Source organism: Dysidea avara, chromosome 8, assembly GCF_963678975.1.
Source record: "Dysidea avara chromosome 8, odDysAvar1.4, whole genome shotgun sequence".
Taxonomy (NCBI): Eukaryota; Metazoa; Porifera; class Demospongiae; order Dictyoceratida; family Dysideidae; genus Dysidea; species Dysidea avara.
The window spans coordinates 2,388,323-2,409,822 of record NC_089279.1 but is presented as its reverse complement, the minus strand read 5'-3'; the positions used below and the strand labels follow the sequence as shown (position 1 = coordinate 2,409,822).

Sequence of the window (21,500 nt, the reverse complement as noted above, 5' to 3'; positions counted from 1 at the left end):
TCAATACACCACAAAATACTCATTTCCAAGAACTATAGCAGAACTTACTATGTGATTTCATTTACAGTACTACCTGTTGGTGGTTTTATTACTCACACAAATCATAGATAAATTAGGGGCACGTGCATTTTTTCAGAAGGGGTTTCAGCTGAAACTATTGCAACCCCCATGTATCCGCCACTGTAATTAGAGAGGTGGGAAAATTTTTAATTATAATTTAGCTTCCATAACTTAATATTTAATTGCTACAAAAGTATATTTTAATTGTTACAAAAGTACAAGTTATGAAAAATTACAAATTCAACAATTACAATCTTTGTATGAACAGCTAAGTATAAACATTGTGATAAGAAATGTTATTTTCTTTTAGTATATTATCTACAAGATGAAGTTTATTTAATATGAATTGTGTTTGAGATGCAGTAAAAGGATTTAATTGTTTAGTATGTTTCCTATGAAAGCCATCCACTGTGGAATGGACAGTACATTGTATATCATCTTCAGTGTACGGGCGTTCCAGAAAACCTAACATCCGTTTTAGTTCTCCATCAAGGTTTCTCTGCAATTCTTCATATTGTACCACTAGAGTTGGTCGCTGAATGTGTCCAAGCCATGTAGCGACATGCTTCTCCCAAGCAGTTGAGTCTTCTCTAACAGCGTCATCCCACTTTGAATTGTTACCTGTAACATATGTATGTGTACTTATAACTGCAGCTAGCGATACTAATTCAATGTCAAAAGAGTTTCTGTAGTTAACCCATTAAATTGTAGAAAATTAAAATTTCAACATAGAAATAAAAAGTTAGGAATCAATGTACACCTACTTCAGTCTAATAACTTGTCAGTAGTATAGCCACAACTGAAGTAAGTGTCCACTAGTATACCGTAATTTGCTTTATTTTCGTGCAAAAATTTTTCGTGATAAAAGGTTTTGTATGATTTACGTGAATGACTGTTCTATTAGAGTAGTTCAATCTTTTATAAAAAAATTTTGTGCAAGAAATTTTCGTACAAGTTTTTGCATACAAAAATTATTTTACAACAAAAAAAAAGCAAATTACGGTAGCTATGAGTGTCATGGCTATTGTATTAGAGTAATTACTTTATTAGAGGATGTAGAGTGAGCCTCTGTAATGTTTCAAAGGGCTTGGTTGCCATACTACTACGCCATTCATCAGGCCCGTAGCCAGGGATTTTGAAAGGGGGGTTCTTTTTGACCAAAAGTGGACCTTTACTTGCATGATGATTAATAAAGGTACTGAGACTGGGTGTGCGAAGCACACCCAATCTAGGGGGGTCTGGGGGATGCCCCCCCAGGAAATTTCTTGAAAATATACACTAAAAGGTTGAATTTAGTGGCATTTCAGTCAATAAAAATAACAATTTTTAGGTAGGCTCAAGACCAGCTATTTGGATGACATCTGGGAAATATCTCTACTGCTACTGTAATTATACCATCTGTGATTATACCATCTGTGTCTATAATATATTGGAATGTCACAGTGAATAAGAATGGGAAAGACTGAGCGCTTTGAAGCATGGATGCTATTTATGGGCTCTGCATGGGAGGAGCATGCCCACCAAACTTTTTATATTATGAAAGTTCTAGTTTAGACAACAAACATGGTTTTGTAAATAAATTAAGTAATTACATACAGATTTTATAAGAAAACGTAATTGTGACTGTTCTATTAGAGTGATTGTTTTATTAGAGTGATTGTTCTATTAGGGTGGTTGACTGCTCTATTAGAGTATCTCGATCTTGCATTGCATTACAAGTACTGAATGAGCCAGCTACTGGGAGCACTTAATTTAGCTTTTTATCAGTGGTGTTTATTAAACTGGAGCTAATGGACTTTTGCTACTGAAAATTTGGACTTGTATACTAAAATTGTGGACCTTTTTGCTAAAATTGTGGACCTTTTTACTGAAATTGTGGACCTTTTTCCCAAGAGGGCGGTTCTTCCGAACCCCCCGAACCCCCCCTGGCTACGGGCCTGTATGAACATTAAGGGACATGCTCACAGTGCCGGACTGTGTTCAATGCTATAAAGATACTTTTGTCACATACAATTTTCTACAATGATTTAACATTTTTAGGCAGGTGCTCTGACTCCCAATTGCACTGTAACCATATTGTATGATGATAAGCAGATACTCTAGTATAAAGTAGTCAAACTCAAGTATTCTAATAGAACAACCACAGCCATGGACACAACATGGTCTGAGTAGCAGGAACAACAAAAAATAATGTGGCCAAACAGCGTTTTGACTGATATATGGAACCATCTCAGCAAAAACCTCTCTAGTTGCACAACTTACAATTTTTTTTGCAGTTGATATTCTCAGCAGTGTCCAATGAATGGATCACCAAAGTTTTAGCCTATTGTGGTGTGTAGTTTTGTAATTATAGTGCTAGACAGTAGGAACAGTAAGGAAATCAATTTATACAGTGACTATACTGAAATATACTACAGGTGGGTCCCAATTGTAAAATATCTTCCTGTCTGTAAAATACATATCTTGTTGGAAACGTACCCAAAATGTACATTGGACCACACAAATTACATGTACCTTGCTTTATGGTTACTTGACAGCGATGATGGGAAGGATAAATCCTCAAAAACTGATTATTCCTACTGAGTATACTAAGTGAAGTAGAGCATGGAAGCAGTTTGAATAGAGTTATGTAACTACTATATTAAAGTATTTTAATTGTTTGGCACAATAAAATCCATACAAACCAGATAGCCATCTTCTAATCACCTATTTTATTCACTGGGGCAGTGTTAATACATGATACAAGTCCAATTTGAGCCACGCCTAGTTTTTGTGTAATGAATAAAGCCTGTGTCTATTACTGCTGGTTAATATATGTCACCAGCTCAGCAAAAACTCATCGTTTTTGCAAATTTCCAAATATGTATTGAAATAAATAAACTGGGTAAAAACACATGTGTCACATAAAAGAAAATTTGCACACATTTTGATCAGGGAAGCACTATACCTTTATGAATTGAGCCAAGTCACATCTAAATAGTTGAATCTTCACATTTACCTTAAATTAATATCCAAGAGCCAGTAATAGTATCCAAACATAGGCTGTAGCACCAGCCTCTAATCTAGCCTCTAATCTAGCCTCTAATCTAGCCTCTAATCTAGCCTCTAATCTAGCCCCACCCGGATTACCATCTAGATCAGTGGGTCATCCAGGGCAGTGATGCTGACCTGTTTTCAAACTTGTTGTAGACTACTTTCAATGTGTTTAACATTTTAATTTCTAAACATGAAAATAATGACAACTGTAGAGTTTCTAAATTTTCTTTACAGATGGAACAGAAAGAGAGCAAAGAAAAAAGGGAGATTGCACCCTTTTAAAATCCACATAAACAGTGTTTGAATAATATGGTCCGACAGCATCTACTCTACCTGATTACAGGGTTATTATTCAAGCATCCTTGGAGAATGACCATTGAGATTTCAGCCTGGAGATTGTCTCTGTGGTGCACATTCATCCAGGAGACTGTAGTCATACATGTCTCCTTGTAGTTTCTGCTCTTGGGTGGTCGTAGTTCCACATAGTGTTATATAGACAGCATTTCCTGCAAGTGGGTGTGGTTTCATGCATACCCGCAAACTTCGGCTCACCATACTGATATGCTCCACATGTTTACTAACAGTATTACATATTCCTGATATTAACCACAGACAGCAACAGACATGGATTCGTGCATGCATTCCTACAGAATGCAATACTGTGATAAATAGGCGTGGCTGCATGTATGCCTACAAACTGATAACTGGGCGTGGGTCACGAAGGGATTAGACTACGATGTGGTTAACATATTTCCACATCATCAAACCAATTAATTCATTTCCCACATGTTCCACAGGGGCGTAGGAAGCATGGGTGCTTGGGCACCCATAAATATTTCCAGTTGCATAACTAATGGGTGTCAACACACTGTACTATATATTACTGAAAAGATCGAGATACTCTAATAGAGCAGTCAATGACTCTAATAAAGCAGTCATGTATACTTGTGACCCTTTTTTTTTTGGGGTCTTCAGTTTTAGCAGTGGGCACCCGTAAGTTAAATATCTTCCTACGCCCCTGTTCCATCTGGGTAAGACCCAGATAATTTGCAAAGTGAATCAGACCAGGATGACCCAGTCAAAATATAACCCGGTTTCAATGCAGATCTATATCACTGGTTTCCAGCTAGTTCGCTTTGCCTGGTAGTGGTATGGATATAGTGGCATGGATATAGTGGCATGGACTATAAGTACACACTAATATTGCATTGAAAAATCATCAATTAGACAAGGTATGGTAAATGATTGCATAATGCAACCACTAACAGGTGGCCTGCTATATAAGGCAATGGACTACAATGGAGCATGTTAAACTCTTCTCTCATACAGCGCAGTAGAGTTATACTACTTGTAGTAGAGTTGGAGGTTTGGGCTTTCATGCGGCCTTTTCATTTAACTAACCAAAATATGTCATTAGTATTAATTACTTCCTTCACTTTCTGAAATGTACTCTATATCTAGCTACCATTAGCAATTCAAAAATTTTCAGAGGAGAAGCTTTTTAATACACAGTTTTCTTAGATTTCCCTAAAACACATTTTGTAATAACCTTAGTGCTCGTTACTTATCTTCCTTTACATTAATTTTTGTACAAAAATAACCAAGTTTCATCCTTTGAAAGTTCAATCAATCATGGTTAGCTACAGAACTTTGTGTGGGCAAGATCAAAGGAAAAAAGTGTACTTTAAATTTCATAAAGTATACTTTAAATTTCATAATGTACACTTTACGGCAAACAGTGCTTTATTATTGTCCAAACAGTGCTTTATGTATTAGATAAAGCACTGCCGCGAGTGCTATACGGGAAATATAGCATGAAAAGAGTGGGCGAGAGACAAATATAGCACGAGGTGAAGCCGAGTGCTATATTTCGTCTCGAGACCACTCTTTGAGTGCTATATTTCCTGTATAGCACGAGTGAAAGGCAGTGCTTTATCTGGTATAGAGAACTGTCAACTTGAGGTATACACAACACACACGAAACAATTAGAAACTCACGGAGGAGTGTTATCATCGGTAGAATAGGCATTGCACCTGTGTTTAGCTTATGTTGCACTGTGCTGTGCCTTCATTAGTTGTTTTGAGTCTAGTCCGTCTTCTCAATACATAAAGTTTTTGATTGTGGTATATTAATAAGCATATTTCTGTGATATTCCTAGGACTCGTCCGTTTATGTGAGCAAAACGTACTAAGAACGTTCACTGCTGCTGACCACAAGAAACCATCATCGAAATCTTCAAGTGCGTCTATAAATAAAATCCAGTGGTTTGGCTCTTATTGGTTGGGTTGACTGGTCAGCCAGCAGTCAGGCTATCAGCCTACACTGGCTTGGTTGATTGGTTGTACTGACCAGAATGAGTGATTACTCACTCGAAGTAGGTTATCAGCCTACACAAATAGACCTGGCAGTTCTATAACTACCTGATATAGAACTGTGGTCTATTAAAGTGTTCTATAACTGCCCAATATAGAACACTTGCTCCTTTATGGCGAATGTAGAACACTTTTTTGCTTTGATACTCCCACGCAAAGTTCTTTATATACTAGTTAAAGCATGTACAATATGGAAATAAAAGCACTAGTGTGTAGGCGAGAGACTAATATAGCACAAGGCGAAGCCTGCTATATTAGGCTCAAGACCATGCCTGAGTGCTTTTAATTTCATATTGTACAAGCGTAGCAGTGCTTTAACTGGTTTAGAGTACTTTCTTGTCATCTTGCTTGGAGTGTCCGTTTCATGAATTTGAACCGCATCGGTTTTCAGCCATCAGACAATCAGTAAGTGACTATGTAGTACAGTCGTGGTAGTAATACAAGCAAATAGTATCTTTTTGCAATTGGCTATTTTTAGTGATTAGAAATGTTACGTATGTGATCTTGTTTTTCGTATTTATTTTCCAATCAATGCACACAGGGTAAAACTGTTCTTTATTTTCCATAACTGTACTTTATTGTGACGCAAATGGAAAATATAGCACACTTGAATGTGTTACGGAAAATAGAGCACTCTTTTCGCTTTGATCTAGCCAACGCAAAGTACTTTAATGTAGGATTAAGGTACTCTTTGTGGAAAATAAAGCACAGTAGCCAACGTACTCTAGTGCAGGCTAATAGCCTGTGGCGCTCACGCCAGTTTGACTAATCACTAGTGTTGCAAACCAGTATGGAAAAACCAGTTATTAACCAGGTCAAGCCAATTAAAGCTTTAAACCAATTTTGCCCACCCACTTGGTAAACCATAAATTGCCCCTGCTGACAAGTGTTAACATCCTAACATAACTTTAAATTAGCAGACATTATGGCACTAAACAAGCCTGTTGGAAGCCTCAGGATGGTACCAAAGTGACCATCAACACAATAACAGCTACTACAAGCACATATTTACACATGCTTTAAAGTCAAACAATAACCTGTCAATATCCAATTATTCACCTTCCAATAACTGGTTTTAGTAAACTCTAGCACTACTAATCACCCAAGCTGGTACAGGCTATCGCCATGCTGAGTGGTCAATTATCCCAGCCAATACAAGTTCTACCACTGGATTGCTTTTATAGACATATCTAAATACTTCGATGATGGGTGGGAGAAGGTAACATTGCTGTTATGTTGCTAATGTAAATAGACAAGTCCTGGAGATATCACAGAAATTTGTTGAACTAGTTTGTGTGCATTTAGGCTGCTAATAATTCATGCAACGTGTGTTAATTACGAGTACTAGTATATGGCTACAAGCTATGACTAGAAAGTTCCATAAATTATTTTACGCACTGCAAGTACTACATGAAAAATAAAGCACTAGGTGTGCGGCCTCAATGCTAAGCTAATAAAGCATGAGGCGAAGCCGGGTGCTTTATTAGCATCAAGGCCAAGCACCGAGTGGCTTTATTTTTCTTATAGCATGAGCAAGACAATGTTTTAACATACACTCATCACACACTTACCAAAGTGTTCCTGGCCCACTTCATTCACATGTCTAGCATTCATGTCAAGTTGCTTTGATTCAAATCGGCTCCAATCAGCAACAAGTGTAGCAAATGGATTTCTGATTAAATATATTACTTTGTCATAATCCACAGATTTTGACATCTTGTGGGCCTTGATCACAATCACATTGCCTGTTCTTACTCCTTCCCCAATCATTCCAGCTTGAACATATGTTGAATCACAAGGAAACGAGCCACTGTAAATTCCTGTAGTTGTCTCGAGTAGCTGTCTCACCCATGAGTTTCCTGATCCCGGATAGCTAACCAGTAATACTGTTAGTCCTGACTTTCTAAATGACATTGTTTTACAGTGCTGCTTAGGCGGGGGTATTTCTATATATCCACTGCTGCGTTGTGACAACACACGACCGGCACACTTCTTAAATTGAGCCAGTGCTTCGTCCGTCAGGTCAGTTCCAAATCGTTTTATCGCTGCGGTTTCCATAAAAGATGATTTGAACGACTTGGTACGCGGCTGAGTACTCTGTTGAACTGTCAAACCTTTCTTGGGCTTTCTCGTAGCTTTAGTCCTATCATATGTAATGGGACGTCTATTATCTGTAGTCTTAGTGGAGGCGCCTCTTGAGGCAGTCTCGCGGCTCTCAAGAAAGTCTGGCGTACTGCTAATCGACGCTGTTCTTCCTTTAAAATACACGCCAAAACATCCAATTATGATAAGTACCATTAACAGCAGAAATACAGCATGCTTTCTGATAAGCGGAGAAGACATGATGTCCTTCACTTCCTCATGATGTAGTGTGATGTCATTAACTAAACAAAGAAAGAACGCGCGCCCATACTTGGCCGCGCCTGTTTACCCACTCACGTGAGGAAACTGTTAATTGCGCTGAAAGACTGCAGTTATGAGACGGGAAAATTTTTAATCCGTGCCATGCTGTTCCAAAGGGAAATAGTTTCATACTTTCAAATTTAAGGTATACACATAATTAATTTATAGTGTAGTTACCTATCTTGATATCTATGTGTGGGTGGTATTTGATCATAGGCAGTGGTTACTGGACGCTGGAGCTATTGAACCGACAGTCACGTGACACGTACGAAATGGACTTTTATGGGCTATGAGAAGGGCCAACTAATTCCAAACAACAAACTAAACATTGGAATGGTCGATTACGTGATTCTAGTCTACTTTAATAATCACGTGGGCCACGTACTTTATAGCTCCGTGGATTTAATTGTGATACAGGACTTGTGAGGTTCCTCCACCCGTGCAGTTGTACTCTTCAGGAAATTCGTCTACAATTTTAAGTTGAAGAATGGCGGAACCACGGGTGGTAACGGATTACGAAGTTGGCAACTAGTATGAAAGTTGGGACTTCACTAGTCAAGAAGGCTGGCCATTGATCAGTAAAGTTTTGCAGAAAATGCGGTGTATAGCTACATGAGAGACTGCAGGACTTTTTGCTAAGTAGACAACACCAAGTTTTGTGGAAAAGGCTAAAGAACAGCCAAAATACACGTTTGTAAAGCTTGTGCTCATGCAAATCCCTTAAGGTACTGCAGTCAAAACGCAAGTGGCAAAAATATGCTTTATTATGTGTATTTAATTGCACAGCTTGTTTTCCCGCGAAGAAACAAGCGCTTCTTTGGGTAGAACACCATCTGACTACAAACGCTTGTAGCTTTCAGATGCAACGCTCTTTCCTGTTTGCACTGGGTGTCACCATAGAAGGGCCTTCTCATTCTAAAACAGAATTGTCATGGTACAACACTGCAACTGGTACAATCAGTTTGTTCTGACAGCTTTAACAAACCAATCAGTTACCTGTACAGTACAAACGTCACAATTAAGTACACATAGGTACACATGAGACTTTATAAGACCATCATACTAAATCAGGGGAAGATCCAGGATTTCATAAGCTAACAGGAACAAAATCTGTAGAGCAGAGACTCAGAAAAGAGATACCATATGACAAGAAAATTTGATGAATCTACATTTCAGCAGTTTTGGTGAATTACTGTAAAAATCAAGAAATTATAGATCTAAACACATACTTTCAGTTTAAAGGTGCTTATGAGCATTTGATGAATTTATAGTTTACAATCTAAATTAATTTGTCAAATTTTCTCGAGTAAAAATTTCCTGCCTTATGGTAAGCATCCATTTTGAGTAACTATCAATTTCCAGCAGTGATCACGATTAAATAAAGATGGTCTAAAAATAAAGATTGTCAAAAATTCAGGATACCATGGGACAGCATTTAAATCTACATAATGTACAACAATGCTCTAACTCACCGAATTTTGCTGTGGGAAGCCCTTACCATTGGATGTGAATCACAAGTTGCTGAATCCAGCTGCACTGCAAGAGTCCGACCTAGTAGAAGAGTTCGTAACTGATGATTTATTTTTAAAATGTGCACCACTATATGAAACTAAGGTAGCAGTAATAATTATTTCTCAAGGATTTTGTGGGACAAAAAGATTGCATGGATTTTGTAGGCATCTTATCAGCAAAATTTTACCAAAGATAATGTAGGGATTTGCAATAGTGATGTCTTTCCCATAGGAATTAATAGTTTTATGCATGGGCAATCCTTGTTATGAGTCCACAGGGGCGTACGCAGGAATTTTGAAAAGGGGTTTCCACTTCAGCTAAGTGACTGTTATATTAGAGTAGTTTATATGACCTGATTGCTCTATTAGAGTATCTCGATCTTTTCACTAAAATCATAATTCAGAACAATGCTATAAGTGTTGCTATCATGTTAGAAACTATTATTTTACTAAGATAAAAGTTTTAAAAGTGTCCTGTTCCATGGCAGATTTCAGATTCTGGAAACCTGAGTTTCAATTTCTTGATGTTTGAAGTACTATGCAAAATCCAAAGGGGTTTCCTGAAACCCCTGGAAACCCCCCTCGGTACGCCCCTGGTCCAGACTATCTCACTAACTCAACTTTGTTTCTTCATGAAACATCTTGATAGTTTCACTTTTACATTGGGCAAGTGTTATCAACTCATGGTGGCATGCAGCCAGTTTGTTCCAAACTTCATCGCTATGGTTGCCCAGTCTAAGCATCAGGACAAGGTACAAGAATTTTGTCAGTATTAGTGAAGATTTGTGTGCAGGTTACATTTCTGTATACTGAGGCTGATACCGTTGACTACTGAATCTGTAACGAGGATTGTCCATATGTTACGAATCCCTACTTACACAGTCCATGTACAAAAGGTGTGGAGCAACTGAGATGAACCACATGCAAAAATTTCTTTTTTAAAAGTTTTTACATTTTGGCAATCCACAAAAGTTGTTTTAACACCTTATGACACTGTGATGTATGGTTTATTATGTATAACAAGATACTGAATAACACCCTCTTCTATATTAACAGAGTACAAATTAATTTGTTTCACAAATATATACAGCTACTAGACGTACTTCATACAAGCCTTATCACTTTTGTTGACTCAGATTTTGTGCACTCTTTTTAGTTAATCCACAGCAAAGTGAAATCGGGAGCAGCTAAATTCTTCTAACACTGAAATACTGTCAGCCTGCACATTTCAAGATTAAATAAACTGCATAATTATCTCCATAAATCATCTCTTCAAGTGTTTTTATTCGAAAATACACCAGAAATTTACTGGTTAAATGCCATTTCTCTCGTCCACGTGGCCTGTCGAAAACGCCATTTTGGACTTGTCGTAAATTGCACGTGCAACTAAAAACTCCCATTTTTTGTTGCTTGCGTTTCGACTGATTGTATGGTTTTTACCCTACAACAAACAGGGAAAGTTTCACATTTTGTGCATGTCTTCAAATCAAACTGCAAACAAGTTCCACTAAATTGCTATGTGTTGTTCACAATTTTAAGCTTCATTGTTAAAGTTTTAATGCAACTACACAAAATGTTTTCACTCTGCAAAACTTCCTCGTTTTCAACCATACTTACAAGCAAGAAAGCTGTTCAAGCTGTTCTTGATAGCACAGAAATGAAACAAACGCACTCTTACTTTCCCCAATATAATAACTACCAGTTAGCTACATCAATTGTGCTGTTTACTGCTAAAACATACAAAATTGGTAGCATGCATTGTACCCAAAGTATTGATTGTAAAAATAGAAATACTGCTGTTGTGTTAACTGGTCAGCAGATGTGGGGCCTTTAAAAGTACTTAAGTAAAGTGCAAGTACTTTTGAGTTTTCGAAGTACAAGTACTCCAAATGAAGTCATGAGAGCACTTAAGTAAAGTACAAGTACATACTGAAAGTACTTAGGTAAAGTACAGGTACAGTACATTTTCCTATAGCAAAATTTATGCAGCCGTGCATAATAGCTTAAGCTTGAGATACAAACATGCAAGGTACAGTTTTTATATTTACAGAACCATTACATGGCACAGATAATCATTTATTTTTAAATCAATGTAAGTCTATTATGCTCAGGTTTAAATTATTTTCCTGCAATGCTAAATAACTGTTTAATTGGGTTATGATACAGGTACTAAAAAGAACATTTGTTGCCACAATGGAAAGGTAAGGATATGCTTTGTGATTATCTTTCTGAAAAGTTTACAGGGTTGTTGTTTTTTTGGTACACATGAGGTTTCCAAGTAGTCATCAAGTTCAGCATGTATAGTAATTCAACTTACTTCGATTGGTTACCATAGTTGAGTTGTCTTCTTCAAGCACAAGGAGTGGCATCTGACGTAGAAGGATGCATGCACTATAAATGATATTTTCTTATCACCAATTCAACAAAACTCTCATTACAGTAGTTGCATTAACCTTACAGTCTCAAACTTCAGGAATTGCAAAATATTTTAGGACGACAGGTACTTCAGGATTATGTCAACCATTCTCTTCAACTCTCAATTTAAACAACAGCATTGTTTTTGATTATACCGGAATTCCTACCAGAATAACGGCTGCTTGTGGTTACATGATACATACAGTAGTAAGGCTGTAAAAAGTACTAAAGAATTTGAAAACTACAACTTCATCAAATTTATTTTCATTGACACTCACTGTGTACTAACTACAATGTTTGCAGCACTTAAAAGTTTTTTAAGTACTCAAGTACGTACAAGTACTTGGCAAAATACTTGAGTATAAGTACAAGTAGAGACCCGCCGATTATGCTGACATAATAATGAGCATAATAGGTGCCTGAAAGCATTGAGCATAATGCTAGCGTAATAGGCAGAAAACTTGTGCAATACTATAAATTCTTGCTTATCAAAATACATATCCCACAAAAAGATCGATATACTCTAATAGAACAGTCAGTAACTCTAATCAAATTATCAGGTAGCTGACTGTTCTATTAGAGTACAGTATATCGATCTTTTCTGTGACATGCATTTTGACAAGCAAAGAGTTACAGTCTGTGCTTCAACCACTTACTATTTTCCCATAAGGTGCAAAATTATTAGAAAAACATGGGAACTGAGGTAAAAATATTGAGCATAATTTGAGCATAATAGGTAAAAATTGAGCATTAATTTAAGCATAATGGGAAAAATTTTTGAGAGGTGCAGCATAGCATAATAGGTAAAATAATGAGCATAATCGGCAGGTCCCTACTAACCAGATGATTATTGACAACAGCAAAAGTGTCAACAACAGGCATGTAAGGTTTGGCTCCATTACAAGTTCGGGAAAGGGCTGTAATGGGCACTGTATTTATATGGCTTCTCCATAGGAAATGTATTGTGAAAACTTTGATTGGCCGTAAATGTTATGTCAAACATTTGAACAAAAAGATTTTGAAATGTTTTTAGTGGGTCAAGCCGGCAGTACTACAAATGAGCCAAATTTCAAGATCATGTGCAATTGCATCTATGAGTTATTAAACGTTTTTGAGGATTCAGCTCAACCGGTGAACATACTATATTACTCACTCATTTTGATGTACTGTAGCTACTAAATGGTGCGGAGTCCTGTTGTAAACCCAGAAGCCTGAGTCTGAATTTTTTACAGGGGGGTTCCGGAACCGCCCCTCCCTAAGCCCTTGTTAGTAGTGACCTTCACCGGTTTGTATAGACGACTTGCACCGGAAGTAATTAAGTAGGCGTGTCCATAGATATTGTTGCTATCCGCCATCTTTCGGGACAACCATTCCATTATTACAGTTGGCGGGATTTACTCATAAGCGATGGAACGAAAATCGGGGTATTTCTGTAACCTTGAATCCTCCATTTCTAAGAAGAGATATGAGGAAAAGGTTATATCAGCAGGTCTGTGTACGGACCCGTATTCAATTGAACGATGGCAAGAAGCTTTGGAGACTCTACCCGACGCTCAGTGGAGCGATATGCCGATTTTGTATTTAACTAACTGTACCCCATGGCCAAGCGAACACACTCGCTATGCAGTAGAAGTAAATGCGCTGGTCCTATAAGCTACCTATATCTCTCCCAAGTAGGCTTGGAAGGGAATGCTTGATGGCGGATGCTTCATGAGAGCTGGATGGGTTCATGATCTTAAAATTTATTGCTACACTGCTGAAGAAAAGCAATGGTTTGTGGTGATGGGAAAGGTAAGCTTTTACTTAGCATCTGAGGTCAGGAAGTATGATCTTCTTGTCCAAAGGTAAATCACTCACAGCGAGTAACAGCAGGATTTTTATTACCATGGGTAATTTTCAAGCAAACAGGGAAGGTACTGGCAGCTCATTGCACATGCATGGCCGGGTAGGTACAAAGTGACTGACAACTGAGTTTTCAAATGTCATATATTTTAGGCTAGGTGAGGCTTGCTCTCACATTGCTGCAGTGGTATCTTGCATGATTAAGGCAACTGAGCTACGTAGGCAAAGTGGGCTAGATTCCTGCACATCTAACTTGTGTAGTTGGATTTTGTCTACAAAAGAGGTAGCTATATGATAACACTGCTGACCATCAATAATTGTCAATGGTAACATTCCAAATGCCAAATGTAGGTAAAACCAGCATTCTTGAAAGACATCAAGTTTTATGGACAAGGTAGCCGTAGAAGAAGCCTAGATAATATCTACCAACACAAAGGAAAAAGGCAGAGCACCACTGATAGTACAGACTCCCTATGCAGCACGAGCACAGTGACAGTCAGCACCAGCAGCATGGTGACAGCTAGTACCAGCGCTAGCAGCAAATGTACAGTGACAATCAGTACTAGTGGCTCAGCAACAGCTAGTACCAGCAGCACAGCAACAGCTAGTACCAGCAGCACAGCAACAGCTAGTAGCAACAGCACAGTGACAGCTAGTACCAACGGCATAGTGACAGCTAGTACAAGCAGCACAGCGACAGCTAGTACCAACAGCACAGCAACAGCTAGTAGCAACAGCACAGTTACAGCTAGTACCAACAGCACAGCAACAGCTAGTAGCAACAGCTAGTAGCAACAGCACAGTGACAGCTAGTACCAACGGCATAGTGACAGCTAGTACAAGCAGCACAGCGACAGCTAGTAGCAACAGCACAGTGACAGCTAGTACCAACAGCACAGCAACAGCTAGTACCAACAGCACAGCAACAGCCAGTATAGAAACAGCACAGTGACAGCTAGTACCAGTGGAACAACTAGTACCAGCAGTGCAGTGACATCAGTACCAGCTCAGGAACAGCCAGTGGGCAGTCATCAATGGATGATGCATCAGTAGAGGAGCAAGAAAAATGCTATTCCACCATCAACAAAGCTGTTAACAAGCCTGGTATATTAAGAATTGTTAAACCTTTTGCTGCACACCTTGTTCCAAAAATGACTTTACCAGAGTATCCCAAACCTTTACCTGAGCTGTATACTCCATCAGCATTGTTACTTAACTATCCACAGTTACTAAAAGAATGTGAAACTGTATATATGTCGTACAAGGTATTATTATTATTATTAATTATTGTACTTATCTGCATACATTTAATATGGTCATATATACTCACAGGTCACTGAGGATCAGGTGTCATCCCTTGAGAAACTTACACAAGAAACCAGTCAACAAATAAGATGTGGTTTTTGCATCGCACTGGACGCATTACTGCATCAGTATTCAAGACAGCATCTTTCACCAATGCTTGCATGCCTTCACAAAGCTTGATCAAGCGGATATGCTACCCTGAAGTCTACAAGTTTGCAACACCATCAACCAAGTATGTTGTTGTACCATCAGAGTAAATGATTGACATGAAATTTCTACCATGTATAGGTGGGGCTGTGCACATGAGAAAGATGCATTAGCTGCATACAAAGATATCATGGTTCATAAACATGACAATTTCACCATGACTGAAGCTGGTCTCTTTGTAGATAGTACCTATCCTTTTCTTGGTGCTACACCTGATGGTATGACCCAGTGCACCTGCTGCGGTAATAGAACAGTAGAGGTGAAATGTCCCTTTTGCCACAAGGATGATGACTTAACAGATGAAGTCGATGGGCAGTTCTGCATGGCTAAGAATGAACAAGGCACCTGAAACCTGACCATGCATACTACTATCAAATACAGCTGCAAATGGAAGTATGTGCAGTACAGCATGGTGATTTTGTAGTATGGACTGAGCAGACAACAATTATGGAGAGAGTAAAAAGAAACCAGGATTTTTTCAACAGAAAGGTAGAGATTATGAAGGATTTTTTTGTATACGGTATACTACCAGAGATAGTGGGGAAATGGTATACAAGAGCACCGGTGGCTGATTCCCAGCACATTGTACCAATTGCACCCACAAGTATTACTACCAGCAATTATCATGAAGATGATGACACAGATGACAACAGGTTGTGGTGCTACTGCAGTAAACCTAGCTTTGGTGATATGGTAATGTGTAACAACAAACGGTGTACAATTCAATGTTTCCATTTTGAATGTGTCGGGATACGGAGCCCACCTAAAGGAAGGTGGTACTGCCCTTCATGCCGTTTACTTCCAAAATTCAACAAATGAAAAAAGAAGTAAATAATATTATTATTCCAGTGGTACAACAGATGGACACATATTGATACATGCACAACACACTTTACTATTTTATCTACAACTGCTTCATCACTATCACTATTAATACTAGATATAAAGTTTATGGGTAAAACACCTTGCAGTATGGTGTATTTCTGTTTCAGTAAACCAATCACTCTCTCTACATGTATGCATACTGTAGACAATTCCCTACTCCCTTCAATCTCTTGCTTCTCAAGTTGCTTCTTCCCCTTTGTGAAAGGTGGGGTTTTGACTTCGGCTAGATACATTCTGGCCTTCTCATTACATGTGAATCCCCTGTCAGCCAACACAATATCACCTGTAAAAGATATCTAAAAATACACATTCAATACTGTGCAGTGTGGTATAGTTACCAGGAAGAAGTAAATCCATGATTCCTGACCACTCCGTGATTTCCTTGTCACTCATGCAACTTCCTGCAAAATTAGACACAAACGAAATTGTCCCTTGTGGAGCAATGCCTATTAAAAACGTCACAGTGGAGTGGTGCTTATAATTACTCCACACTTATGCACGAGCCAGAAGGTCACTAGGGCGCTCAATGAATACTTCTGTACAGTCTATAATAACGCAGCATTTCCTAAAGAAACGCTGGAATGACATAGGCATTGTTAATCTCAAAACATCTCTGTCTGGCCAATTTATTAAAAAGGATGTCTTTGTAGCTGCTACATCCAGGATCTGATGAAAATTCCTTGAAACAGTTGATGGGCGGACACCAAACCTGTATCCAATGTCTTCATCAAAAAGGTTAAGATGAAGCTTAAGGAAAAACATTACTATTGATGCAAGTTTTGGCAACTTGCTATGACTGGTTAAGTGTGGAGATATTAAGTTCACAAAAGCACTAAACAATATCCACTCTGGAAACCCTGCATGTACGTGAACTGCATTATAATTGACATTATTTGTGTAGTGCACCTGTATAGAACTTCAGTGTGTCTTTATTAGCATCACTCTTCAAAAATTCTTCACTAAATGAAGTTGATTCCAGCTGTTTATGAAGTGTGGTATTCTCTCTCTTTAGCATGACATTCTCCTTTGTAAGCTCTACATTCTCCTTCTTAAGTACCGCGTTCTTCTTCAGTTCATATAACTCCTTCCTCTCTAGGACTGTTAGGCCTTCAGCTTGAACAGTTAGGCTTTCAGCTTGAACTGTTAGGCCTTCAGCTTGAAATGTTAGGCCTTCAGCTTGAAATGTTAGGCCTTCAGCTTGAACCACAGTACAATCCACCATAACAAAAGTTTTAAGTACTACCATCCTTACCGTTCAGCGTATCATTAACTTCAACCGTATTACTCTCTTCCTCTATACTAACATCAACCGTGTCACTTCCTTCATCTGTACTAACTTCACCTGTAACATCAGCAGTGTCACTAACAGCTCTCTTCTTTACATTCCTTTGTTGTAATCTCCAATATCGCTCCTCATCTGGTACTTCACATGTATATCCCAAGTACAAGGATGGTGTCCAATCAGGATTAGTATAATCATACAGATCAGATGGTTTTCCTATACAAACGTTTGTATATAGCTAAATAATCTATGATGTAACATGCTATATAGAATGTAACTGAAGATCGCAATGTCATGTACAATAATTAACACTACAAGTACAAGCTTTGATACAACAAAACAAGTGTTAATAAACCTGTAAAAGTGACACTAGCAGCCCGACCCTCTTATACGCAGCTTGCTGCTCTTACCAGAAATGAAATGACGCTCACAAACAAACGAGTTCGAAGTGGAAGTCTATTCCTTCCTATTAATCTTCGCAATCCACACTACGCGACGTTTAGTGCATAGCTCCTCATTACCAAAAATACATGATCATGGGACATGTGGAGAGACACTTTGAGAATATACTACAATCATATCGGATAAAAACTTTAACGTAACACTCCTGACAAGTATAGAGATCTTTTGTTTTACTATAGGGTAAAAATTGTCTGCTACATAGTAATTTTTAAGGTTTTGCAATAAAAATTAGTTAATGTCAGTCCTTTAATTTGGTTTTTCTCAATTTAATAGTTTTTGCTTTTTCTATGTAGTTTTACATTGGCACGACTTCGTGATTGCGTCCTACACTGACGAAAGTAGTTAGCAAATTTCTATACATATCAAACAAAGGAGAGCCATTTCAGTAGTGTGTAACAGTAATAATTTGTTTGAGTTTGCAATGGTTTAAAGCAGTTTTTAATTAATTGTTGTTTTTTCTCTCTATTAAATAATATAAAAAAATAGGTCAATAAAAATACCATTAATAATTCCACTCAGTAAATGATTGGGACTCAAATCAGGTAAAACAGGGTGGGGCAGGGCAGGGCAATGTTTGCATTCAATTTAACTACTTCACTCACATGGAAAAACTGTACCATTTCGAACTACTAATAATAGCATACATGGATGAACTGGTTTTGTACACTTGCTCATACGTACATACATTACTAAGCTGTATGCATTACAGTATCTCACCATGAAATATCTTCACTCCTACACAAAGCTGCTTCACAATCGAAACACCCTAAAATATTAGAATACAAATGTAAATAGTCTAAATCACACTAAATTAAAAACAGAACACAACGAAATATAAATATAATAAGGGGGAAAGGTATTAAATAGCCATGCTAACTAGGGCTGAGCGATACTGCCATTTTAGTATCACGATCGATACTAAAGGCACTATTCACGATACTGAATAGTTCACGATACTTACAAATAAGTCAATCATAGCTGGTGCCACATAGCTTATTGCTTAGCATTCCTGCAGGAAGTCCTTATAGGTGATAGCAAACTAGCCACTATCATCATTGTTTACAGTAACAGTTATTGTAACACATGCTTTGAGGTTGTTATGGTGTTCACACCTCTCTGCAGGGGAAACCAGATGGGTGGACTTTATCATTTACAAGGATTCTTTGCCAAGTACTGCATAACAAATGGATTTTTAATGTAAGGCATGGTATCACGATAGTTAATAACAAAATATCGCGATACATCGCTAAAACAGTAGTATCGCTCAGCCCTAATGCTAACCAGTTGTAGGACCCACTGTATCAAGAAACGTGGCATGTAACGTGCGTGGGCGTAGGAAGATATTTCAGGTAGGGGTGCTGAGGTAGAAGGTGGACTCACCTGCAGGGGGTCTGGGGGGCACAATGCTGACGACATTTTCAGAATTGTATGGCTCAAAATCATTGGAAATTGCATATTTACGGACAAAACAATGATTACATACATGTGCATAGTACAGTAGCTAACTAAATTACAAAATTAATATGGATTAAAACCCTAAAATTGTATTACAATAATTTACATGCAATTGTACTGGTATAAATGTCTCAGTGTGGAAGAACGGCCTTGGCCGAATTATATAAAAATCATCATTTATAATTATATTTATTGATTTATTTCTAGTGATAAATGTAAATGCTTTAACAATTAAATCATCAGTTCTGTTCTGAAGCAACAAGTTGTTCAGTTAACATGCATTTCCAGACTACTTAATTAACACTTTGTAGACTAGGGAAGAATCGATCTCTTTGTTGTTGTAACTGTAACAGCTACCATCAATAAACAGGTAGGAGGGGTATACCCAACACACATACTTGGGTACTAACACACAAGGACACACCTTCTTATTTAATATTATCCACGTTATTACTGCTACTAGCGGTGTTTGCACCTTCGCCTTCGTCACTTCATTAAACTTTATCACTGGAATATGTTAATTGGAATCTTGTATTCCAATCCTATTCATCTCTGCACGTGGGAGACACGTGACATCGTGTTGGATTGTGAATCCATCGTTTTCTATGCTTCTTCTGAATCACAAATAATCGCACTAGTGTTAAACAGCTAACCAATGGCGAGCTGTAACATCGGAATCGTCGAAGTAATCGTCATCGTTACCGTTAGGATTCCTTTTGCCCGATCACGTGATCCGTTTAATTACTTTGCGGCGCACGCAGACAAATTTGTGAGGGTGCTCCAGCACCCGTGCTTCCTACGCCACTGACACACACACACACCCACGCACGCACACACACACACGCACACCCATACACACACACTGTACAACAGAGTGGTTGCTACTTATAGTGCTAATAGCCTGTGGTTAATTAACGTGGTTAGCCACAGAGTTCTAGCTATGCTATGGAATGTAACTTAGGTTGGATATACAAAGTTAAAGATAATGACAGAGTACAAACAAATCAGACTGTAATGTTGTGCGCTATATTAGAGTGTTTCGCGTACAAATGCACATGTCCATATTTATACAGAGTTGTTTGGTAATGGCATGCAAAATTAATTTAAATATTATGGAACCCATGGACCCCAACACACTGCCCTTGCTTGCAGCATCACTGCTTGCCATATGTTTGATGGCCTCCGTTCGTTCTTTCGCCCTGATGCTGAATAACAGCGGGTACAGAAAAAGAGGAAAGGCCTTTATCGTGAATGCTTCTACTGTTACAATTTTTCACACAGCAACCACGAACCATAGATAATAAATAGTTGGGATGTCTATTATCTATGCTAGGGTCCGCAATGCGAAAAATCGATATCCTCCAATCAACTACGTACTATTGTCATGTGTTAGGCTAAGTGTAACTTGAATAACACCAGCGTGGCAGCCAAGTTTGTCACTTTCTTCTGGTAGAAAACGATACAAATGTCTTAAAATTAAGTGATTTTTCGTTGCAGCAGTTCGTAGGGTTCTTCGTATGCCACGATGTTCACTCTCAACATTGTTCAAGTAGTCTATCGTCAACTCTAAGTATCGGTGGTTTGATTTTATTGGTCAGTTTCTGGTGGCAGCACGATCTGTGCAGCTTTTTGGCGACAGACAAAATGTTTCTTCCTCTGGAGCACAGGACAAGCAGAGCAGCAACTGCGCCGTGGGTCAGCAATGACCAGTACTAGGTAAAGTACCTGCATGCGGAGTATGGTTATAATTGAAGCTTGGTAGCTAGCCATCTGGCTGAGCCATCTATATGCTGAAATTCGGCCAAAATGACGCGATTTTTGCAAACAAATACCAGAATGATTGATACATCAGTGAGACAGTCTCCAACAGCAAGGATACGAAGATTATAAACACCTAACAATACGGCTATCTCGCCCAGTAAACGCATAGAGCAACCCAATGCATGAAATAAGCACTCACGTGATCGATATTCAAATCTCGGAAAATACAACCATAATCTATTCCAATGACCTTAAAATCACTTGGAATCAAGTGACAATAAGATAAAACAGTACATAATAAACAAAAACAAATTATCTTACATATAGGCCTCAGCGACCTGCACAGCAATCGGTGCCTCAGCAATGGGACAGCGCAAACTGGACCTGGTACCGCGAATGCACATAATTGCAGACCTCAACAAAGAGAAGCTCAATTTACATCAAGTGACAATCAGTTTGTGTGCATTGGGTTCAGCATCTCGATTAGCCCAGCAGTCTAAGAC

The 21,500-nt window shown here is 38.3% G+C and overlaps 1 protein-coding gene, 1 long non-coding RNA gene and 1 pseudogene across 2 annotated transcripts; all 3 read right to left on the bottom strand.

The window, feature by feature from the left end:
• Positions 1–207: 207 nt before the first annotated feature.
• LOC136263278 (sialate:O-sulfotransferase 1-like) lies at positions 208–7,868 on the bottom strand. Its single transcript, XM_066057791.1, has 2 exons — positions 7,041–7,868; positions 208–681 (listed from the first exon to the last, which is right to left on the bottom strand). Exons 1-2 carry the CDS (start codon positions 7,810–7,812, stop codon positions 329–331), a joined length of 1,125 nt encoding a protein of 374 aa, XP_065913863.1. The 5' UTR covers positions 7,813–7,868; the 3' UTR covers positions 208–328.
• A 1,351-nt stretch (positions 7,869–9,219) lies between these two features.
• On the bottom strand, positions 9,220–13,085 carry LOC136263671 (uncharacterized). The gene is made up of 3 exons (XR_010704736.1): positions 12,952–13,085; positions 11,701–11,752; positions 9,220–9,423 (listed from the first exon to the last, which is right to left on the bottom strand). It is a non-coding gene; the product is annotated as an uncharacterized lncRNA (long non-coding RNA).
• A 2,907-nt stretch (positions 13,086–15,992) lies between these two features.
• LOC136263277 (uncharacterized) lies at positions 15,993–19,972 on the bottom strand (annotated as a pseudogene).
• Between the last annotated feature and the right edge of the window lie 1,528 nt (positions 19,973–21,500).